The following is a 25102-nucleotide window of genomic DNA, read 5'->3' on the forward strand; positions in this document are numbered from 1 at the left end:
TCCAGGCTGAACACCCCCAGCTCCCTCAGACACTCCTCACAAGACTTGTTCTCCAGACCCCTCACCATCTCCGTTGTCCTTCTCTGGACCTGCGCCAGCACCTCAGTGTCTTTCTTGTAGCGAGGGGCCCAAAACTGTTGAGGTTGCTCCTGCCTAAGGCAGAGGCTTGGTAAAAAACGTACCAACGTTCATGGTGGTGGCTGACCCCAGGGCCTAGAAAGGCACCTGGCACACACGGTCGGTGTCTGGTTGACCACGCTGCCGGGCTGTAAGAAGAGCAAAGCACAAGGAGGGCAGGGCTGGGGCAGAGCCGCTCGGATCCAGCGGATGAGATTCGTGCGGGGGAGCAGAAGGAGGCGGCAGAGCCGTGCTGGGCTCCAACAGCGGAGGGTAGGCTGCTGGTGCTGGGCTCGGCCCGTGCCCACCGCCCGGCCGGCGAGCGGGGCCCCTCAGGCGGCGGCGGGCAGGAGGAGGCGGCGGCGGGCAGGAGGAGGCGGTGGCGGCGGGCGGAGCGCCCCTTCCCCGTGACCCCGCGGCTCCTCCCTTCTCCCCACCCACCGCCCCGCTCCTCAGTGCCGCCGAGTAACCTGGTTTCCCGGCGTCGGCCCGGCCCTCCTCCCTCTTTTCTTTTCTTTTCCCCCCCCCTCCTTTCCCCTTTTCTTTTCCTTCCCCCTCCCCTCCCCTCCCCTTCCTCCTCCTTCCCCCCACAGCGTAGCCGGGGCTCGGGCTCCCTCCCCTTTCCTCCCCTGGAGCTGCCGCCGCGGTAGGGACCGGGAGAGAGGCGCCGCCTCCTCCGCCGCACACGGAGACATGTACCCGGGAGCCACCTCCGCCGGACCCGGTGAGGCTTCGGCCGGTTTTTCCATCCTCCGGGCGGGGGGGGCCGCCCGCCGGAACGAGTTTCTCTTCCTCCCTCGGGGCGGCGGGGTTGGAGCTCGGTGGCCCTGTGTGTGCGTGTATCTGTGAGCAGGGGATGCCTGTGAGAGGGTGTCTGTGAGGGGGGTGACCGTTGGCGCACGCGGCGGTCTGTCAGGGCGGGAGGCGGCACGATACCCCCCCCCCCCCCCCACGTCCTCCCGCTCCGGCCTGGGCCTGGCTGCAGCCGCCGGCCGCCCTCACGGGGGAAGGAGGGGTCAGGCTGCCGCCGCCACTTCGGCGAGCCAGCCTGCGTGTCCGGAGGCCCCTTTGAGGGGAGGGTCGCCTTCCCCTGCCCTCCTCTCCCCTCCCTCTGCCGCCGGCGGGGGGCTGGCCCCGGCCTGAGGGAACGGTGGCGGGGGGGAGCCCTGAGGCGGCGGAGGGGGGCTGAGGCGAGGGGGCTGCACCCCTCTGCCGGGCGAGGGGTTCCCCTCGCGGCTGCGGTGGCTGCTGGGGGTGGTGGGAGATGGCGGAGATTCCCCCCCCACACCCACACAGACGCACTCCCCGGCCCGACCTCGTCCCCTCGGCTGTGCGCTACGTGCCGCCTTCCCCAGGCCGACGCTCGGCTGTTCCTGCCAGCTCGGCCTCCTGCTGGCAGCGCGGCACGGACCGGGGTCTCCATTTCCTCCCGCCCAGATCCTCGCAGCCGCCGCATCCTCCCGGGATACCGGCGGTTCAGGCCGCTCTGGCCGGGCTTTGCTCACGGCGGGTTCGCCGACGGCTGTGTCGAGTTAGTTTGTGTTGTTTAGCGGGAGAGAAACCGTATCCACGCGTCGGGTAGGGCTGGAAGAGGTTATCGGTTTAGTTAGGTGTCTTCAGTCGCCGTGGTGGAATGAAATCTGGGCGCAAAGGAACGATGAATGTGGAGAGAAGAAAGGTTACCGTCTCGCTCAGGGACTTTTAATATTATTTAGGGGAAGGATACACGGGTGCTGTGGAAGTTTGTGCAGTTAACACAACGGTGTTTTTTTTTTCTTTTCAGTGATAGGCTGTTTCTGTGGTGAGGATTCTTTTCTAATCTAGAAACTATGGTGTTTGGGTGACTGGTACCTACTTTCCGTATAGAAAAGTTTCAAAATAAATGGAACTTTATTTTATGTTACTTTTCTCAACAGTTTTGCATAAAATCTTTTGCCTTAGAGGGATAATCTAGCAAAGAGTAGTGTAGTGAAACGTGGGACCTGTAGCTGAGATGTCTTTTACTGCAACTTTTATGAATGCTTCTACTGTAAGAGCATTTACATCTTAGGATCCACAGTTAGGTGCTGGCTTCTTTTCTTTGATTTGATTCTCTTGAAGGCACAAGAATCAAGACAGACAGTCTGGATGATTGTTTTCCTCTTAAAGTACAGCTCGTGTTTTTACTTTCTTGCTTTTCTTTCTACAGTGCACGAAGGCTTTTACTAGGCACAACAGGAAGATAGGTCTCTGTAGCTGTGTGAATCCAGACTGATGTTCAAGATTTTGGTTTCATGTATAACATCATTTGCAGATTTCAGTACCAGTAACTGTGTATAACTATTGATTTAATCATTTGCTGGCTTTTAGTGTCAGGTTCTCATGCTCAGGTACAGGTATGCTTTCAGTTTACGGCTGTTCATGGTGCTCAAATTGTACTGTTGTTGCTAAGGCTGTTATGTTCACCTCCTATTGATGCATCTTTTCCAAAGCTATACGTAAGGAGCTAAATCCTTGAAAATATTGCCAATCTATGGGCTGAGAGTAGTTTTACACATAAGAGTGTCTCTACCTTCCTTTCTGTGCTCCCTGTCTGATCCTACCACACTCCCTTTCGCTTGGAATGATCTTACTTCCATAGCACCAGCGTTGGTGGCTGCTGTTTAGCATCAAGAACCCACGTTCAGTGTGTAAGGGTATTTTTTCCGTACTGGAAAAACCTCCTCTTCGTGGTCTTGATAAAACCACCACTATACTTTTACCGAGTCCTAGGTTGCTACAAGTGTCTCAGGCTCCTGCTATTCTGCTCCCTCCAGTCAAGCTCATCTTCTCTCTTGTTTACTTCCTAGTTTATCTCTGTGGCTCAGCCCTTTCCCCGTACGCAGAGCTGGGCAGTGACGGTGTCTGTTCTGGGGTATGAGCTGCAAGTTGTTCTCCACGTTGCGAGGCGCTCCGTTTCCTTCCTGTGAAATCATCCACAGAGAGCCTTAGCAGCCCAGTGGCTTCTAGCAGCCCAAATGGCTTGCTGCTCCACACCAAATCATAAGGCAGGGCATTCGAGTAGAGTCTTTTAGGAGAGTATGGCTGTACTGTGAACCTGTCTGGAAATAGGGACTGTCAGCGGGATGTCTTGTGTAAGACTACGTGTGGCTTGCGAGCTGCCAGTGAAAGTCCCCTTCCATACATTAATCTGATACCTATAAAATGAATGTACGCTGAAATCCTGTGCCGAGGAGTGAGCAAGAAGTGTGGTTTACAACCATTCACTGAGCCACAGCTGCCGTGAATGCGCAAGAACTCCAGCCTCTACATGTCTGTCAGCACATCCTTGTCACCGCATAAACGCTCCATTCATATCTCCTGTAACTTAGATCTTGCCGCCGTTTGCTTCTCCGAATGCTGCCGATGCGTACAAGCTACTTTGCTCTTCCAGCTCCCCTCGCCAAACTGGACACCGCAGCCAACCCCATTCCGAGGGTGCCTGTGGTGCTGGCCTCCTGCCAGCGTAATCGCTCAATTTGCCACAGGGTTTGCTATTTTAATCTTAATTCTTTTTCTGGAAACAGTATAAAGCAAGTTAGGAGGCCATATCTGACTAATTTCAAAAAATTGCTGCTGAATGTGGAAACTTTGTTCAAACATGCTGTTACATTGGGAGTAAGATTTTTTTTTATACTAGAGGAGGACATCGTGAAATCACTGTTTTTGTGGTTAGGAAACCTATGATCCCTGTTCCTTTTTCCCAAATACTGTTTGAGTTCTTCACTTCTTGTTGAATTTGCTGAAACACTGCACCCATATAGTTTTTCCTTGCCTTCAAGAAACGGTGAAAAGTAAAAAAAAACCTGAAAAAATAAGAGATATGTTTTTGGGGTTTTTTTTAAGAAAAAGAAGTTTGATACTGCTATGTTTTGGAAGATGTTTCTAGAAGGACAGAAAAATGTCAAAGCAGCATAATAAAATTACTGTAATTTAGTTTAAAGAATTGATTAAAACTTGCCTAAACTTCTGTAACATACACTGCTTGGTATTCATATGTTTATAAATTCTGAACTTTGCATACTATAGATTGTCTTTTTATTCTTTGAAAGGATATTTGATTTTTGCTTGCTACTCAAGGTCTTAATTTATTGCTGAAGCGCTCTGAAAAAGAGTGTGTTTGTGAAGGGAGTTACGACTTTGCATGTAAAATATAAACTTCTTTTCCTTGCACAAGAAACAACTTTGAACTATCAAACTAGTGAAACAAAGGTTATTTTCTCACTTGGCGTTTAGTTTTAAGTTAACTTTTTAAAATTGTTAATAGACTCTTGAAACTTCTAAGTCTTTCTTGTTTTTCAGTGTGTGTACTTCTTTTTAACTCCCGTATATTTTCTTGAAGATATGTGATGGTTGGGTGTTGATTTTCTTTAGGACTCTTTAGTCTTAAAGTGTGGTGCAGGGAAGGTTGTGCTTGTGCCTTTCTTACCGTGTCAGAAATGGCAACATCTTCATATCATGGAATTTAACTCCACCAGCGTCCTCTTAGCTCGTGCTCCAGTAACAGCAAGAACTCCTTTGTACCTTCTCTCAAGGGTCTGCCCTTCTCTTCTTAGAAAGGCTTTTTGTGTTTTGGGGATGGATCTGGACCTGCTCTTACTGTACTAGCTCTGCTGGTATTAGAGTTGCCCAGTTTCTTTGGCTTAATTTTAGGCAGTAAATTATGTTGAAATTCATTGTAAGCTGCCATACATAGAAGAGGAAATGGGAACTTAATGTACAGCTTCAGCTCTCTTCCTTTTTGTGTAAGAATTTTTCCTTAAATTTAGATTGCATTTGAGAACGTTACAAACTACAAAATGCAGTGTAACTTTTTCAAGCGTATTTTTGTCATGGCCAATACATTTCCCTAAAGAAGACGACGGCTGCGTATTACTGTGTTGCTTCAGCTGGCTGTGTAGTCTTAAGGTGGCTTAAAGATGAGTTAGTCATTTGATGAAAAGATAATTGATGTTGTCATACATGTGAACCAAAACTTTCTCCTTTCTTTAGTGAACTGGAGTATACTATTTGCTATATGAAAAGTGAAACATGTTTTTCAGCAGGGATTACTTTGCTGAAACTGCAGTTACATGGGATTTTGTACACTGATTTTTACTTTGTCTTGATATTTTTCATGTTTGCAGAATCATCGTGTACTCATACGTGCTTGGTGTGTTGTAATGTATATTGAAAGAGTACAGAGGAACAGCCAAACTTTCCTGACTTCCAGGAAAGTGCCGCTTTCATAATTTGTATACCCTCTCGCACTGCTGTTACCACTAGTCTTCCTCTGTTTCACAGAAGGGTGGGAAAGGGAGTTAAATGTTTCAACTCTATAAAAGAAAATATGCCTTAAGTTATCATATGATGGTCTGTTCTTCTGCCTACTTTGAACAGTATAGGAAGGAAGGATTTTTCCATTTCAGAAAGCAGCCCTTCTAAATACTGTTGGCCTTCCAGAAATTGCAGGAATCAAGTCAATGAACGCAGTAAACTTCTAACTGCTCAATGGACTTTGCAAACATAGGCAGTTATAACTAATTGGGAACTTTAGATGCCTAATAGAAGTCTTGTTAATGTTGGCTAAGCATGTGCTGACAATAGCTTTACAAACTTGTAAGACTCATGAAAATTTCGTTGTGTATTGCCTCCCTTATTTCAAGTTTTGGCGGAATACGTGGTCATAATTTTAGTGACGGAATTTCTAATACTCAGACTACCAGAAAATATTACTAAATTTGAAAATTAAGAAAGTCAGCCTCCAGTATTTTATTTTTGGTAAGTTATGAATTAGAAAAAAAAATAGCTGGTGGAAAATATTACAGAGTTTTAACTGTAATGGCTGTGGGTCGGGATCTGTTCCACGCATTGTCCAATTAATTTGCTTTAGTATCGTGCATCCTTTCTGATGTGCACACAAAGCAGCCCACTAGAATGTAAAGTATCTCTTACCCTATTGACTAGGGAAGTGCAGCACTTTCCAACTCGGTGCAAGGGGTTTTTTTTGTGTTTTCTTTTGCTATTTATTGTAATACCCCAATTTGAATTTAAATGTTTCCTTATACTTTTTATGCTATCAAAATTGCGAAAAGGCAGACCTGAATGGCATCATCCCCAGATAGATTGGACTTGTGTAGTGTATCTCATGTCTTACAGGAGAGTTGTCATTTGTTACTACACAGTTCTCTTTAGTAGCCATTTCTAAGAAGTAGTGCTTCAAAGAGACTTTTTAGTACTGTCCAGGAAGTGCTTGTTTTAATCCTCAGGCTGAGGTGATGCCCGTGTTTTTGTATACTTGCGACTGTTTCAGTAGGTGGTGTCTTTCAGTGTGTTTAGCGAGCACCATAGGTTAGTGCAATTCATTTTTAACTTCTCCATTTTAATTTGTTTTGCTTTTACTATTCTCTTTTCAGAGTAAACTTAGTGCTTTTAAATAAAAAGTTGTAGTATGAGTGTTATTTCATCTGTTTCTGTAGTCTCCCTTTGCATTAAGGAAAAATATTTCTCCTAAATATCTTTCTTTATAACTTTGCCGCAGCTGCGAAGCCATGTGGTACCTGATCCCCAGGCTTTCTAGAAAGATAAGTTTTGGGTTTTTTTTTAAAAACTATGTGACCTACAAAACTGGACACAGCCAAGATAGAAGCTGGGATGGTACTATGATAGAAGGTGGGAAAGTACCGTTGATAATGACATAATCAAGTCAGTCCGAAGCTTGCTTTGATGTTTTTCTTTTCTGCTGCCATCGGTGTTGTCTTTTGAATTCAGTTCTGATTGAGCTGTCCACAGTGCTGCCAAATTCTGTTTCTATTTGGGTTGTGAAATAGATTTTTTTTTTTTTTTTTAATCACAGATGTGGCCAGAGTAGTTCACTCTCTCCTACTATAATTTGTTTATCCTCTTCTGTTTTTTTGCCAGTGCTGCTGAGTTGTGTTTTGTTTTTGCTGTAGGTTTTAGTCTCCCTTCAAACTTCATCAAACAGGCAACTGAAAAATAAAACTCTGTGTTGCTGAAAGTAGATTTAAAAACTGTCCATGCATCAGCCTGTAGTTTTACATTCATCTTAAACCAGCCTAATCTATCCCTGCTGCAAAAGAAACGGTCGTGCAGGCGTTAGTGTGGGAGGCTGCATTGTGCACTCTTGGGCGGACTGATCCCAACTAAAACTAAGTCCCTCTCATTCCTTGCCTTTCTCTCCTCTCCTAGCTAGTTTTAACTGCTTTCCTTCTCTGCAGGAACACTCATAACGCACAGGGCAGACTGAACAGCTGCGTGAAGGCAGGGCTGCTCTTTCGGTGCTCATTCTGTCTTATACCAGCTCAAGTTGTATGTGAGCTTATTACGGCCTGAAGTGAAGGTGTTAAGGCCTGGGTGCCAGTGTTAATATATGCCACAGTAGCTCCGCAGTTGTGAAAGTCTCTGTCTCGGAGAGAAGTGTTAAAATATTTAACTTTTCAGAGATACAGGATAACTACATACATCTGCACTGTTTTGGGCCCCGCATGTCTTCCCTAACAGATCTTCTGGCAACGAGCTCATTGCATTCCCTTGTACAAATTGCTTTATAATTGGAACGTGGAGAAAATGCTTAATGTTAGCTTTCACCTGTGTGAAGAGTTAAATCACATAACCCATAATTCCATAAAATATGTGTAAGTCTGAAGGATAACTGATCTCAGCATGTCATCTTGGGGACCTTGGAAATACACTTTTGAAACTATGTTGGTGTTACAGCACGGATTTGCGTATAGGGAAGCAAATTGATGATTTTGTATATAGTCTAGAAAAAAAAAAAAGCAACTCTTTTTTGGCCAGACGAGGAGCTGACTTGGCAGGCGGTGTTAGATACTGTGGGTGGCTCTGTTTGAGCTGCTAATGTCACAGATTGGAGCTTTAGAACTTTTTGTCTTACTGGTGCTTTTTTTTTTTTGTATTCTTAGTTCGGTCATGAAATTTATATTAGAGCTTATTAATGTGAGAAAATAATAAAATTTAAATTTTAATTTAGTAGTAGGAAGTGTGTGGATCTGCTAATTTAGATTTATTTTAAATAAGCCAATTTTAGAAGAGTTCCCAAGAGGGGAGGTTTCACTGGCTTAGCTAGATCAATCTAAAAATTGTTTGAAGTTAAACTTGTCATGTAGATGAATAATGCTTTAAAACATAATTATTACTACGGCCTCGTTATATACCTTCTGAAACTTGTTTAGCAAGTGTTTACTGTTAAAGGACAGGCGTCTATTCATACAGAGGGTAAATTCCTATCTAAATGTTGCTGTGTTCTTGGCTTCATTTATCCTTAGATAATGCACTTATTTCATTGTCCTTTCATAGGACTTGTGGTTTGCAGTGAATGCTCCCTTTCTACTGTTTTGTTGGTTTTTTTTTTTTTTATTGGTCCCTCTGTTGGTTGTGCTCTCTTGCCCCATCATACTCCTCCATCGTTTCCGAAATCTTCGTTTGCCTCCACATGGAGGACAAGACTTTGGGAGAGCAGGGGTTTCCTTGTTTGTGCTTTTTAACTGCCGGTGAAATGTATGGTTTGTCAAACATTAGAATTTGTCAACCTCAGCTCTTCTAACTTGAATATTTCTGTTGAGAAAGTTAATGAGAGACATAGGTTTAAAAAGAAAACCCAAAAAACCACCAACCCTTCTAACCGCAAACAAAACAAAAATAAAGTAGAGAAGAAACCCCAGTTCATGTAGAAATGACAATACAGAAGAATGAATGTCTTGGTAAACCGGTATGTTTCTTTTTAGGAAGAGCTTCAGCGTTTAATGAAGCAATGCTTAGGAATACTTCGTATGGATTCAGAATATTTGCATAAGGGTGTGTTCTTTAAAAAGTGAGAGCTTCATTCAGAAGGAGGAAACTTCCCACCGGGGCAAGGAAGTGGAGCTTTATTGTTTGGGTCTCGTTATGTGATTAGAATACAGTAGCGATTATTTTTTTTCTAATTGTTTCTGACTTTCAAATCCCCTTTAATGTAAAATTTCAGTGGAGGTATAGGCCACTCTGTAGGAAACTTGTATGGGCCTTTTTTTTTTTTTTAATTTACCTTTCACAGAGCCCTTAAAATAATGCACAGACCAAAAATGGAAATTTACAGGACTGAGTGCCACATGGAGTAAAGTTTTGATAGTGACGCTGCAGGAGAAAATTAATTATTTCCAGCGAAAAAAAAAATATCTGTGGGGATTTGGATCTCCCTCTAGTGAGATGCCATTATTTGCTGTCTCCTCCCATGCTGTTGCCGTCACGACTGGGGTGGCACAGTGCCACAGTTGAGTTTTGGTTTGTATCACCTAATATGAGAACTTAAGTTGCTTACAAGAAGCAGGTGGAGGAAAAAAAACCCCGTGATGTAATAGGAAAAAAAAAAATTCTCACTGGGGAGTTCTGCTGAAAGCCTACGCTCTCGTCATATCTCAGTTATTCCATTATTAGGAACCTGCATTTTGCCTCTCTTTTCAGCGATGCTGAAAAACCACAGCCCTATCTCTTGAAACCGCAGTAGATACTGTTGGATCTCTTGCATGTTAAAGATGCTCCTACAGCTGCTTCCACTACCTAAAATGATAAAATAAAGCATAACCTCAGCTCCTAACTGTGAATTTTCTATTTTGAAACTAAGCCATGAGAGTGTTCATGTTTTTGTAGATTAATCCATTGTGGGTATGGGGAAAGATTTCTTTTTCAAGGAAAGCATGACTGCTTCAGAGTTATAGCTCAACAGTTGAGTTTTATAAATTGAAAAAAATATTTTAGGTATGAAGACAACTTAGATTTTTTTATCTTTAGATTTTACACAAAAATACTGCCAGCCAAAGTCTGTTGGGGTATGGATGTGCTTGCAAAGGTACAGCACAAAATACAGCCCTCCTAGCTTTTTTCTTTAATAAGCTGAGGACAAATAATTTCTGTTTTTCATTAAATTGTATACAATGTGAATACCAGAGAGAATGGGGGTTTGGGGCCTCTGTGGCACCAGTTTCCAGCTGGTGAGGCACAGCTCACTAGAAAGACATGTCAGCGGCAACAGAGTAAAGTCTAAGCTGTTAGGGCTCGTTAGGCTTAGTGGAGCTTGTGTGCATGGGGGCCCTAATGTCTCTAATAATATAGAAGGCCGGAGGTGAGGCATGGGGTGTAATGGCAAGGAAGGAGAAGGAAGGGAAAGGTGTTGCCAGAGAGGTTGGAGGAGCAACGTTGTGCTGAGAACTGTGACTCTGGTTCGGGTCACTTGGTCTCTCCAGGGTCCGTTTGTGAGCTATGATATACAGACCAGTTCTTACTATTTCTGAGGGGAAAAAAATCTACAACATACTGAGATCTCGAGTTACAGAGGGAATGGAGTGTCCTAGGGAGGTGTACAGTATAATGGTGTTATTTGGTGGCTGTTTGTGTGTGCAAAGACAGAAGTGTGTACTTGAAGAAGTTGAAGTATTTAATGTGGGGGCGGGGGGTTGGGGCTGAGGACCCCTCGCTGAGCTCGGTGCTGTGCCTGGCACTAGCTGGAATGACTCTGTGCTGTCCTTGGGACTGAATGCAAGTGCTTGTTCGTTTGATATTCACACCGAATAGTTAAATGGAAGTTTCAGTCTGTGCATTGAAATAAATATTATTGGAAGAGTCAGTACTGATGGATAAAGAAGTCACACTTTACCAGCCTACCAGTGACCTAAAAATATGGAGGCTGGGTTGTGTTGTTTCATACATACCTATGCCGTCAACTAATACAGAAGGAGGGGAAGCCACATTTCTTTCCTAACCTAAATGCAGTATTTCAGCAAACATAAGGGGGATAAAGGAAGAGTAACATGGGATGAAGAATACAGATCTTTCTGGTCTTGCCTTCTCTAGGGAAGAAGCAGCATGAAGGGAGAATAGATCCTAGTGGGTGTCTTTATTCCCCTCATAGGTGCGTCTATTCACCACATAGGCCTTTTAGAGTGGCAAAGAACAGAGATTGTATTGAATGGAGGCATTGCTCTTTATGAATGGAGAAAATCCTATTACATTCTTTACTTTAAATTGTTAGAAAAGGCATCTGGAATTAGTTAATCATTTTCTAAGGTATGGAAAAGTGAATGAATCATTATGGTCAAGTGTGATAAATAGCACTAAGAATGTTCTCCATTTCCCCCTTTATCAAGTAGAGGTTTGGCTGAAGACAGAGTTATTTTGTAGTTTGACTTCACATTTAACTTTAAACTGGTTGCTGACTTGTGGGTAAGCCATAAGCATCCCCTCCATTGTTTGGCTGAGGCTCACTATTTGGATGACGTAATTCAACATTGCAGTTTGTAATTAAAAGCATTTCTCTGCATCCTTTAAGGTTTTTGGTAGTACTTTGTACAGTTTTGTGTACAGGAATCAGTTAAACCACCTCGCTTATTAACAGTAGGGATAGATACTGTATGCTCTGTATGCTCCTTGTGTGCTCTGATGGTGCTTCTGCCCCTTGTCCTGCTTGCAGGTGGCCAGTGGTGTGGTGAGAACGAACTTGTTAGCATTTGAAAATTTGGAGGATAACTTTGAAGGTCTAGGCTGGAAGGAGAATGTGGGAGAGAAAAAAAAGAAATTAACACTTGTTGTCTTTTGCAAGTTGCCATTGTCCAGAAGAAGCTTGTGGGCTGGAGAGAAGAACCATTCTTTGTTTCTCACCTGTTGCTTTCTGGTGGAGCATTGATCTCTTCCTCTTTAGTTCTCTGGCATTTTGCCCTTGTAATCTTTCACCTATTCTTATTTGAAACGTGGTCATAACTTACACGGCAAGCTGGATTGATGTCTTGCTTCTCCCTTTCATCTCTGACTGCAACACCCACTCACACCATTGATGTCTGGGAGTGATTCTGGTCTCTGTGGATCATATCACTTGTGGCACCATGAAGAAATCCTGTCTCTATCTTACAGGGGTCAAAAAGTAACCAGAATAACCAAGAGAGCTATAGATCTGTAACTGATTATTTATTCCATACAAAATAATCTTAGAATGGTTTGGGTGAGAAGGGAACTTTAAAGATCATCTAGTCCAACCCCTCTGCCATGTCTTTCAGTAGATAAAAGGATTGAGTTGAGAATTAACATTGCTTGAATTCTTTTGCAGTAAGTGACATTTATTTCATAAAAATGATCTCTAGATTAGGTCCACTGAAGGTAATGAGATTACAAGATTGAAGGCAATGCTGTTTATCTAACACTCTGACTCCTGGTTAAGGTTTCTAATTTCATACTACAATGCTAAGACGTCAGAAGCAATCTGGCAGAGTGGGATTCCTAAATGTCTCAATAGTCATACATGGGACTTAAAATATGACCAAATACTAGGACAGCTTCTCCGTTTTTGCTTGTCAGTATTGAAGCACCTCTAACTCTGATAACCCACCTTGGCGTACGCCAATGTGCCGTGGTTAGAACTTGTGCTAGCTGCTCACTGAGAGACCAGAAGAACCTTTAGAGAGGGGTTCCATCAAAAAATGATGTGAAACACATCATATAGGAATCCTTGACGGGGTCCAGACACAGTTTATACATGGTCAGAGTGAGAAAAGAAATAACAGAAATTGAATACATGCAGAAAAAATGACGAATGCAAGACGATAGTTGAGCTAAGTGTCTTTAAGGGTTGGCTTCCAAATGTAAGTGGAGACACGGGTGGCCTGGAATGAGCAGGTACTTGAGAGACGTACAGGAACAGGCTGAATGCAATGGGGAACAGGGACACCCCATGTGGCGCTGGACAAATAAGAGTTGTAAAGCATTGTTAACAGCACCATGTCTTTACTTTGCCACGAAATAAAAGGAAAAGCGACTTTAGAAGTTGAATGTGATGTGTCCAATGACCACTTTGGGCGCCGTACAACTTACTGGATCTTACTTGATTTCTAGGGCAATAAGGCTTTTACACTGAGTTTACGGATTCCTCGTAGTGGATATAGATAAGGCTTACAGGCTTGCCTGCTCCTCACCCGTCTTTTTTTTTCTGGGGTTACCTTTAGTAATCTGTTAGCCCTCCACCCAGTTGTATAATTGGCCTAATTTGTATAGCTAAGACAGCAAGTGGTTAAAGGAGTTGTTTGAAGTAGTCTTAGGTATACTTTATTTGCATAAAAAGGTAAGAAGAATTGTTTTTCCCTTTTTACCTATTTCCATTCCTCCAGATGCTTATCTGGAGGTTATATGCCATGCTGGGCTTTACAAAGTACTGTTTTTTCTAGAAGATGCATTATTAGGAGAAAACCTCATGAAATCTTCTGGCAATCAGATCTTAGTAAAGAACCTTCAATAACTGATATTTAAGATAATGCTGTAACAGATATCAGATTTAAATGAACTTCTGATTACATCATCTCTTCTTCTGCTTCCCTCCAGCACTTTTCTTGTGGTTTGTTGAGTTCTTGGGGATAATAGATAAGTCCCGTTACCTTTATTTGTTGTGCATCATCTAATCCAACAATGCTGTAGCTTGACTGAAGAACTTCTAGTTTCTGTACTCTAAAACGTGCTTAATGAGCAGCAGACAGATGTACAGGTTCCATATAGACTCTTCTGCCCCCCATAATATCAAGGGACTATGAGCTGCAGCTTTGAGTTTTCCTTATCTCGTAGAAAACACTGCCAGCCTTTTTCCTATCTTTCTCTAACGGTTCTTAACAGAAAGCCAGTGTGAAAGTTAAACTTCTCTATAAAACTCAGACTGTAAGAAAACTTGAAGGCAGCCCGAAGGTTTTTTTTTTTCAGTTGGGTCCTAAAAAGAAAAGGCTGAACTCCCTGTACGCCCTTTCTTGCTGTGACCATATATATATATATATATATATATATATGTGTAAATAAAATAAATAAGAACTCTGTGCAGAGCCTGGCAAGGATTTGTACTGGCCATTTTCCACATTCTTGAATTCCTTCTATTACTAGTATTTGAATAACTATTTCTGGAAAACCTGTTTCCCCCGCCATGGAGTGTCTCCTCCCCAAGTCTCCCGTTCTGTATCTAAAGGCTGGGCTCCTAAAAGGGGACATCACCTGTCTGGAAGCCCAGTGACAGGCCACCAAGATGGCTCGGGGTAGCAGCACATGACATATCAGGAGAGGCTGGGAGAATTAGGTTTGTTCAACCTGAAGAAGAGAAGGCTAAAGGGTGATCTTTGGGCTGTCTACAACTACTTGCGGGGAAGCTATGGAGAAGATGGAGCCAGACTTACGGCAGGTGCACCAGAACAGGGCAGGAGACAAGGGACAGAAGCTGGAATGCAGGAAACTCCAGTTGAGTATAAGGCAAGTTTATTTTACCACGGGTGTGATCAAACACTGGAACAGGTTGTAAGAGATATTGTGGAAACTTTGTTCTTGAAGATATTCAAAACTTGACTGGACAAGTCAACCTGGTCCCTTCCAACCTGCATTAATCTATGTTCATGATACTCAGCACCTCTGCAGTAGCTGCTGGAAGAGCCTTTTCAAGCAGATGTGTCTGTTCCTTTCCCAGTCTTAGTCTTTTTTTAACCTGATCATGATGAACTCATTTGCCATTTTTTTGTTTCCTGCAGTTCTGGAGGCAAAACAGCTGATGCCTAGTTGAAGACAAGTTATTAAACCCTGTTTTTTCCAAGGAGCGATGCCTCCTCTCTGCGTCTGTGTGATGGAATCCGTAACTGACCTGGAGGCAGCAATGAATACGTACAATGGTTGTATCGTCTGTGCTGTCTGTAAGGCTGGGGTTGGCAAGTGAGGTGGATCAAATCAAATGCTGCAGAATTGAATTGCATATTGAATTAAAATTCTGTATGCTAGCATGAAATTTGCCCTTCTTTTACTAAATACTTGGGTATCAAGTAATTAGTTTATCTAAAATACTTTGAAAAGTGCATCTTTTCTTGCACAGCAATATCTGAAAACATCCCCAAGCGATGATTTGGAAGAGCTGCCCTGCTGTCTGATATTAGAAACCTTAGCTGAAAGTAAAGCTTCCAAATAAGGCTTCCTTCCTTCACTTTAGTTCCATTTAGAGGCTATATATTTAGAAAAATGGTTTTAGAGAGACTTCCTATCGACAAATGTAGGTTGCGTTTGCCCAGTGCTAAAACATGCTTTGAGTTGTGAAAACATCACCTGATTATTAAATATGCGTTAGGACTTGCCTCACAAGGAAACTTATTGATATAATTACACTAGTATCATTATGCTCAGATGATTTCCTGTGTCGACAAGCCCTTAGATGCAACTCGTTCGGCCCCTTCTTATTTAGTAACTCATTAGGGCTCTGACTGCGCATTAAAATTGCATAATTCTTTGCTAAAAAATCTTCAACGTGCAAGTTTAGTGCTGACTGGCAGCGCTTGCAGGGTGCTCAGCACACCAGCAGTTAAGCTTTAAAAGATGATGAAGAATCAAGGACAAAAGAAGTGAACGCTCTAAGTCTGGGAAATGGTTATAAATTAAACGCTCCTGAAAAATCATCATTGCATAATTGTGTGGATTTTGGAGCAGACGAGCTGAGCCACGCTCATTCAGGAGCCTGGCTCATTCGCACCTCTTATATACTCGGAGTGTCTTGGCCAGCTGAGTCCTTGAGTCACTGTCTTATCTCTAGTTTTGATCCACAATAACGCGCTGGAGTAGGAGCACGCATGCTGACAGCTTTGCGCTTGCAGTCCTGTTCTCAGTTTGCAAAACTCTGGTGTTTGTACCGAAGCAGCATTTCTGGGATTTTGCAGAGTTTCTTTACCACCCCCGTTTCCCTGCTGCTCTCTTTTGACAGAGCAATGCTGCTTGACATTTAATTTTATTTCAGAAAACTGCCACAAGAATGTTATTTTTCTAATATCCGTCGTCTTCCAGATTTCTTTTTTTTTATTATTTTATTTTAGAAATTGCCATTCTTAAGATTGATAACTATGAATGTTCGGTCTATGTAAATTGGATGAATTATAATAGGAAGTCTGTTTTTTCATGATAAAAATAAGCCTAAAGACAGTATCCTGGCACCTCATCATTCAGTACCCAGCTTACCTTACTTCACACTTTTAAAATGGGGCTCTTGATGGTCTCAATCTTCATATCAAGGCTGAAACGTCCTTATTATTCATATTATCATGTAGCAAATGAGTCAGGAGCTTCTGATACTTATCACACGGATGCTCCACTTTATTAGTCTTTCATCTTTCTTCTAATTCATTTTTCCTTTGACAGTGCTTTAAAAGTAAAATCTAGGTAGGCATGTAGATTTTCCAACGCTTTGAAATAGCGTCTCTCCAAAAGCATCATCTGCGTTAGCGAAGGGGTCTCTGAAAAACAGGAATGGAGCAAGTAACACGTGTTGAGGTATGGATTTTGGCAGATTTCCTTGGGCAGGACATCACCTCGAGCTCCAGTGTCCAGCGGTGTCCTCTGTAACACACCTCATCACGCTGCAAAACCTCCTTGGTAGGAACCTGTGTGCTAAGAAGAGTGTTCTCATATTGGTACCTTTGAAAGTGAGTGAGCGATGGTAATTATGCCGGAGTGCTTGAACAAGGAGCTGGGGCAGATGAATCACTTTGAACATAGCAATTGTGTTTTACGACTGAGGCTCATCGTTTTTTCTTTGATAGAAAAGAGTAATAAGGCTCTAGGCTCTCCTGTCAACACAAATTCAGTATTTGGTGACTCTGCCCTTCACAGCTGGTTGCTGTAGTACATCTCACCCAAGATAGTTTGATTTTGCTTTCTCAGTTTGAGGCAGGAGTCCAAAAAGTGGATTCAGATCAACAGTTGTAATACTCAAGTTTTTTCCCTTGAAGTTCAATTCACATCCCTCAGTCCTATAGCTAAGGCATACGTATCTGTTTTATGCGGCAAAAATATAGGTTGACTGCTTATCGGGTCAATGCTGCTGTTTGATAAACAGTACTTATCTCCTTGAAGCAACACCCTGCCCTAAATAAGTTTGCCTAGGGACCTGAGCCAGAAATAGCTTCCTTTTTAATTTTTTTTTTTATTGTATCCTTTTAAAAAAATCATTGAAAAAAATGTTTAAAATGAAAATACAGGATGGCGTTTGTCCTGCTTTCTGAACAGCTTGAGTTTTGGGTTGTTTTTTTTTCCTCCAGCAGACATGCAGGTTGTAAAGCTCTGCAATCACATCTTTCCCCAGGAGTCTGTGCTTCTTCCCGTGTTTCATGTTATTCCCCAAACTCAATATATTCCCTCACTTATATTTACTGTTTGTCACTAAAACTCCAGTGGAGGAATGTAATGATGTTGTTGAGCAACACGGGATTGTGTTGATCCCTGAACACTTACAGATACGGCTTTGTTACGTCCCTGTGAGAAGCAGTAAACAATCCCATTTTAATACAGCAGGAGGAGGATGTATTGCTTAATTACAAAACTAATTATTTTTTGCAGCATAAATACCTTGTGGGGGATTCCCCCCGTTGTACTTCCAAGTCTTGTAAGCTTTTTTTTTCCTTGATGTTTCTGAAAACTAGGCGTGACGTACCAAATCTGGCACAGAAAAAGGAAGGGCAGGGGAATTAGGATGTGGTAGTAGCCAGAGAAATGTTAGAAAGCATAAAAGTAGACTGGACAGAGACGGGAAATGCTCGTGGTAATGGTTGACCAGGTAGCAGTGGTAAGGCAGTACGTAATTCAGCCGTAATACAGGGTGTGGATAACAAGAAATTGAAGTGTTCAAACCCAGGAGCCTGGGCAGAAGAGAGAAATCTTTGTGAGTGGCTGGTGCTGTGGGAATCCTATGGAACAACGCAAAAAAAAATAAAAATCGTTGAATAATGTTAATGACTAGGACATTGCTTTCTAATGGGAATGTTCTATGACAAAAGGTGGAAATAAAAATAAGTACTTTAATGCAGTGATGAGCTGTAAAACATGAAGCAACGGAGTGGCTGAAATCAGAGGTGGGAGCCAGATTTCTTCGGGAAAAGATGGGGAGTGAGATTCTGATGGAGCAGAGGTAGATGCTTGCTGCCGCTCCTCCTGATCTGATTTGGAGGTGGATAATAGAAACCTTTGTCATATTGCAAGTATAAATATTTGTGGGAGTATTTTTTTACATTACTTTCCAGCCGTAGTGGTAATGCTATGGATAACTTTGTTAATTGTCATATCCAGAATAGAGGGCTCTTTCCAATTAATGACACAGAAACTTTGTGAATTTGTCACACTAAGCAAGGGGAGATGCTGGCTGTGGGGACCACTTGAGTGAGTTCTGAAAAATATTTGAAGTAAGCAGAGCTCCTGTGAGCATTGGGAAAAGATGACAAAGGCAAGATGGATAAATAGGAAGAAAAAATATTCAAATGAGAATTGTTGTATTTCCATTGAAAGCAAAACTGAAGGAGTCAGTACGCTTAAATTAGGGAAACAAGATAATCTTTTTATCACAGAAACCTGAAGGTTTAGGTCATGAAAGCACAAATCTTTAGCAACAAGCCATCGATGGAGTTAATGTTGGAGAATCACAAATTCTAATGGCGATGTTTATGAAAAGGAGGAAGAAAAGCGCGTGTATAGCTCAATATATTTGAAAGACAAGACCTGAAACAAGCTTCCCAAACATAAACGAAAGGAGAAAAAGCAATAAGTTTTTTATTAAAAAAATTAACCAACACAAAACCCTATCATATTCCCGATGAAGAAAGGCTGAGGGATTTGTGTCTCTTCAGTCTGGAAAAAAGACAGCTGAGGGGGGACCTTATCAACACTTATAAATACTTAAAGGTGGGTGTCAGGAGGATGGGGCCAGGCTCTTCTCAGTGGTGCCCGGGGACAGGACAAGAGGTAACGGGCGCAAACTTGAGCATAGGAAGTTCCACCTAAACATGAGGAGGAACTTCTTTCCTTTGAGGGTGGCAGAGCCCTGGCACAGGCTGCCCAGAGAGGTGGTGGAGTCTCCGTCTCTGGAGACATTCCAAACCCGCCTGGACGCGTTCTGTGCATCCTGCTCTAAGGTCCATCTGACAAGGAATAAATAAAAGTGGAAGGATGTTTCTGAGTGTTAGAGCATCACAGTTCTGAAAGAGCTTTCCAGTAGGGAAAGTGAGGGTGGGGAAGTGGTGACTGAGACTGACGTGTTAATGAAGGGATGTGTGTTGTTTCTGGTGCTCACAGAGGACTGAATTTGATAATCCCAGGAAACCACACCTGGTTTCTTACATAAGTAATGAGAAGCCTCCTGGGTTAATTCACATGTGAAGATTTTGCTGCAGGTTGTTATTGCTCTTGACCATTGAAAACCTGAGTACTGATGCTGCTGGAGTTTTGAATACGCGAGTTGGTCCCTTGCACGCTTCTCCGTAGATTTTTAGTGGAATTTTGTAGATTGAAACAACCACAAGTTGTCTGATCTACAGCTGGTGTTTGAGCTCAAGAATACAGTACGCACGCATGCGTTGTATTTGCTTTAGATGCAGGCAGCTCATCCAAATGTGATTGCAAAGGTGGTTTAAGTGGTAGAAACTCCATTTTATAGGTGTTTGCTCAAATAAATGTGCTTAGGTGATTCGCTTCGGTGTCTGTTTCAAAACCAAGGTTCTTCCCTGCAACAAAGTTCTAGTTCATGCTTTCCCAGCAGCACCTGCTTGGCCTCTCAAATTTGCACCCAGCTGAGATGTAGTATCAGAAAATGCAACTGATTTGAAGATTTTGTTCAGTAATAAGGGCTAGGAAATACAGCAAATGGTGAACCAGCGTGGGAAGAAGAGAGTCAGAATTCACGGATTCCTGATGGCAGATTTTTTTCAGATTTTAGATTGCTTAAAAAAAAGTTAGGAGTTAAAATGTGCTGTGCTTCACTGGTCAAATAGCCTGTAAATTTGTTTAACTGTCAGGTTGATACAGCTAACCTGTGCTTTCTCTTTTTCAGTGCTTGCACCTCCTCCACCGTTGCCACCACCAATACAGGGATATGCCTTTAAACCCCCTCCTCGACCAGATTTTGGCACTTCTGGGAGAACAATCAAACTGCAGGCCAACTTCTTTGAAATGGACATTCCTAAAATAGATATCTACCATTATGAATTGGATATAAAGCCAGAAAAATGCCCTAGAAGAGTTAACAGGTAATACAGTGCTTTGCTTTTCCTCAGTTTATTTACATTGTGTTTTCCTTTGAAAATGCTGGAGCCATGTGCCAGTCTTCACTGACAGCGTGGAGGATGTGTCTGTCTTTGTTTGTACTGATAGCTTCTGACTTTGCATATCCATCAACAGGGATTTTTTTCTCCAAGTCTTTCTGTACCAATCCAAGATTTCTGTCCTAATTGTCCCTTATTTTGTTTGAACTTGTCAGCATCTTAAGATGCTGCTGATCAAAGCCACTGGTGACAGATGGATGAGCTGTATTAACCCCAGTGGAGCTAGGTCAGTATAAGCCAACTTGATAAATACGATTCTTAGTGTTGCTTCATTAAATATTGGAGTGCAGTTGGCTGACAAGTCCTTCAGCAGGGAGTTGGTGTTACCAGCTTGTTTTCCCACCTTCCGCTACTGACAAGGCGGGGCAAAACCCATTTGTTTGTGCTGCTGCGAGAGGATCGTGTAGGGCCTAAATTAGGTAAGAAGTTTTCCTTCATCAGTAGATTCTATATAAGGGAAAGATATGCTCCTGAAACAGATAGCAAGGTGAAAACATTAGATCGTCTGGCCAAAGAAACAAGCAATTAGGTCTTGCATTTTGCATATGTGCCCTATTAGTCACAGTGTGGCAACCTCATTGACTTGAAAAAGTGGTGTTGCCAGAAGTGAAACTTGAGAACAAGACTTGGCACTAACTGGAAACCACAAAAGTGTCTTCATCGTAACTACCTACATCTTGACTGTAGAGGATTGGAATGGCATGTTTATATATTCAAGAGCAAAACTTTTCCTTATTAAAAAAGGTCACAGGGGTGGAATACGCAGCCAGGAACAAAATGTGGAGTCAAAAAAGCCACCCGAAAGCCAAAGCTTTCTTAACGTGAATTAATAAACCAGAGTGCACTATCCATTGTTGTACCAAAAAGTCGGTGAAGATAGCATTTTCCTAAAGCAGCATCGCTATGCTTTGCTGTCCTGTTTTTTTTTCCTGTGGTGATGTACTATAAATTTAATTTTTAAGCTAGTCAAGAATTGAATTTAATTTTAAAAGCAAACACTGTTGTAAGTGTATTAAGCTGAACTCTCTTCTTGCCCAAGGGTAACCTGCTGATTTCACTGACATACTCTTACTGCATTGTGAGTGCTGCAAAAAATTTTCAGCAGTCACTTTTTTCAGAGTGGGAGCCGTGATTTGCTTTCATTAAGGGATATCCCTACCACCAGCTCCAGCCCTGCCAGCTGGCACGCTGCGGGCTGGTGCAGATTGCCCTGCCTCTGTAGCTGCTGCACAGCTCTTGTGTGTGTCGTGGCTCTGTGTGATGGTCCAGCGTGTGGGTGGCTGCTCGTCAATGGCAGAGAGCTTAATTACTAAATAATAAAGCAATCTTTCTCACTGAAAAGGCAGATTATACTCAGTAGCAAGTTCTGTCTGTGCTGACAGCTTCTGACCTGCTCAACTTTGTCAGGTTAGTCACTCCCTCTGTTGTGGTAATAGGAGCAAGTATAAATCTGCATAGATTAAATGCCTTTTGCAGTAAACAAGGATGTCATAAATGCATTTGACAGTGGTATGGTGCGTGTTTCTCAGTGCAGTGTTGGAAGAATACAAATTGGATTCGCTTGATGAAGTGTATGCTTTATTTCTTTTGAGTGCTTATTCCTGCGTGCGTTACATATACGTAGATACACACGCATTTGCCTGCGCCTCGGTTTTTGTGAGCCGTGACCTCTCAGTCCTACATGTATACCTATATTTTTGTGTGTGCTTATATATATGTGTATAGGATTGTGCAGGATCCACATGTGGTTCAGTTCTAAATGATAGATTTTTCATCTGGCTACATGTTTCTAGTATTTTGGTTATATAATTCAGATGTATATTTATAGTAAATAGTTTTTATCATGACTTTATATGTTTCAGCCTCTAGAAGGGATAGAGGGAGATTTTATTTTCATTTACGCTACTCCCTCATCTCTCCCAGCTTCAATCTTCAGTTTTATAGTGGGACTTCCTGTGGCTTGGACTATGACCCTGCAGAGCCACTGCAGGGATGTGTACAGTGTCCACGCTGATGAGACGTGAGCTGGAGCAGGACTGGAAAACACAAAGCTGAGACAATACGCTGCTGTGCCAAATCAATACAGTCTGGCTACAATTCTTCACGTCTTGCAGAAATCCCACATCTATTTGTACAGTTAGATAGGGAGAGTGGGAAATGTGAGTTTGGTCACGCATCATAAATGCCTTTGGTTTAATTCATGTGGACAGCTAGGACTCGTACGAGCTTCGAGATGAACTTTGCAGTCACTGGCACTTGTTGTGCTTGCATGATCTTGAAGAATAGCAGTAAGTTAGCGAATCGGTAAATAACTCTTTTAACTTCACATGGAGAAAATAACTTACTTTTCATTAAGATGTCTCCACCCACAGCTGAGAAGCACCAGTGCTAAATGTGGTCTGAAGCTTGAAAACCTTAATTAAGTGGAAGTGCTCATTTTTATATAAAGTAGTTCACAATCGGAAGAACTTGCTCAGTAAAAGAATGGGTTTTCCATTGCTCAGTCTTTCACTCAAGGTTGAAAATAGCTCCTTCCTCCCACCCTCCAAATATGTGCTTGTTCAGTCTGACATTGCAGACCTGAGGCAGAAATTACTGTGGCAAGTTTTATTCATACTTCGCAGGTCAGGCAAGTTTCTTTCAGTGGTCACATCCTATCTTAAAGCCTTGGCGCACAACAAAGAAATTGTCGATTAAGCCAATCTTGATTCTTTTATTGAATGAATTCAGCGTTTCGTCTCAGGTTTTTGCATTGCTTTAATATCTAACTGTATGCTGGGTTAATTACCTTTCCAAGTCAAGGTGTGTGAAACAGTCACCTGCAGCGTCTCTGGGCTGCTGGTTGTCAACAGCACTGAAGAAACCGTGGTTTCCTTTCTGTGTCCGTTTAACTTCTTAATGCTCTTTTGCCCCAAGCTGTATGTTAAGGACCTTGTAGGCAGCGTATTGCAGACTGCTGATGGATATAGCCCTGTGATACGGTTAGCCTGAAGGGTGTCTCTTTGGGACGTTGGGACCAAAGACATTTGGCATCAAAGGGTGTTATTATTCCAACAGACCTCTCATGGGCTGGTGAACTGCTTTGCATGACCAGTGTGTTGTAAACACTGTGGTTTGACAAGAACTTTGTGAGTGGTTACCTCGTTCACGTAAACATGCAACCTAATTCCAGCTATGCTTAAATAAGTATGTATTTTTAATATGCAGGGGTCCCTGTGAATGTGCATATCCAGTTTTGTTGGATGGATCCCAGTTTTGTTGTGTACATGAAAAAATTACATTAAAAAGTAACCTTTCTTAGTGCCGTGTGAAAAGCTTGCATGTCTCCATTACTGTAGAACTATTGTCCTTACGCTACGTCTGTAAACTTGGATAGCCGTTTTTTGAAAGCTTCTCAGGCTGCTGAGCTTTTGGACCATGGTTCTCTGCAGAAAGGGCTGTAGGACAGGGGAGCAGAAGTCCCAGAAGAATATCAAGCACCTCTTGTTTTGAGCTTGAGAGAGCATGAGCTTTCGCTTTACTGCTTTCAGTACATCACAGAAAAGAGGAAGGAAAGTTTCAACCTGAAAAAGCTAAAAAAACAGCTGCTTTAAGAAAACAGTTTAGTCTATGAAAAGGTTGCTTTAATTCAGGTCAGTCAAATCTTGCCTTTAATACCCAAAAGCGGACAACCCTTTCATTTACCTAATGCCTCTATTTATAAATATTAGTGTTAGTGTTTATTTGCTACTTGCCATCAACAGTAAAAAGTTGAATTAACGTAATCTTTTTGTATTTTCAGAGAAATAGTGGAGCACATGGTTCAGCACTTTAAAACCCAGATTTTTGGGGATCGCAAACCAGTGTTTGATGGAAGAAAAAACCTATATACAGCTATGCCGCTTCCCATTGGGAGAGATAAAGTAAGTTTTAAATAGAAAAGTTTCCAATTGGAAAACTTAATATTTGCAGACCCTTTCTAATAACTGATAGGAAATGATTTCATATTTCTGGAATAGATGTCTCCTCCTGTTGCCACTCTGCTCGGGGTGTGGTTCGCCAGGACAGAAGTGTGAGCTTGTTGCCATCAAAATAGCCACTCTCCTTTCCATATCCGTTCTTTCCTCCCTCTTTCTCTCCCCACTTGCGTGGTTTCTCCTGGTTTGGTGAGCTGGATCAACTGCCCAAGACAGCGGACAAGCTCCATGCTGCCACAAGGGAGAAAGTGAAAGCACAGTTGAGTTTGGGAGAGGCGAGTTTTTGTGTCAGCACGTTAATCTCATCAAAGCCCACTGTAAGCTGATTCTCACTATCCACTAGCTGTAAGAAACTCCTCCATCCTTCTGTTGGTGGTGTGGAACTTCTTCCCTAATACTTTACGACGTGAGAGCCAAATTAATTTAAACTGCACAGGTTAAGGCCTGCTAGCTTAGCCCTGGGGCAATTGAAGAGGACTCGCATGTTCTGTTTGCCAGCTCTGTTCGTGGGGCGGTGACCTCTCTGGTCACTCCGGCTGCAGCTGTGAAGTGTAGCCATGTCTGTGCCCATCGGTGACTGGTGAAGCAGAAGGGACTGTGCTGGAACATGCTACCACGCAAACCCTATAAAATAATTTAGGCTACGCTTCTGTGGTCTAATATCAGATTGAATTTTCTGTGGCCTTTTTTGTTTAGACGATGAACACTTGAGGATACAGACATTCTCGTTACTCATACTGTGGTAGTTCCCAGAGGCCATTTTAGCCTTCTGCTGTGGGTGCAAGGTGAGGCATGCACGGTTACAGGGGAATGTCTGATCCCATAGCAGTTGATTACAACCGAACTAGACAAAAGGCAAATGTAAGGGGGAAAGGGAAATACAGAAAAATA

At 42.6% G+C, this 25102-nt stretch overlaps 1 protein-coding gene across 4 annotated transcripts in view; it reads left to right on the forward strand.

The window, feature by feature from the left end:
• The first annotated feature begins 591 nt into the window (after window positions 1-591).
• Window positions 592-25102, forward strand: part of AGO2 (argonaute RISC catalytic component 2) — a 51651-nt gene continuing 27140 nt past the window's right edge. For 2 of the 4 annotated variants that reach the window (XM_054189379.1, XM_054189380.1), the window contains exons 1-3: window positions 14459-14804; window positions 19985-20180; window positions 24037-24157. In XM_054189379.1, coding sequence (XP_054045354.1) covers window positions 14735-14804; window positions 19985-20180; window positions 24037-24157 — 387 coding nt within the window. In that variant the 5' untranslated portion in view covers window positions 14459-14734. Of the gene's footprint in view, window positions 842-14458; window positions 14805-19984; window positions 20181-24036; window positions 24158-25102 lie in introns of those variants that run through there. The other 2 variants (XM_054189381.1, XM_054189382.1) reach the window with 2 other exon arrangements.

This window comes from Rissa tridactyla, chromosome 2 (genome assembly GCF_028500815.1).
Source record: "Rissa tridactyla isolate bRisTri1 chromosome 2, bRisTri1.patW.cur.20221130, whole genome shotgun sequence".
NCBI lineage: Eukaryota > Metazoa > Chordata > Aves > Charadriiformes > Laridae > Rissa > Rissa tridactyla.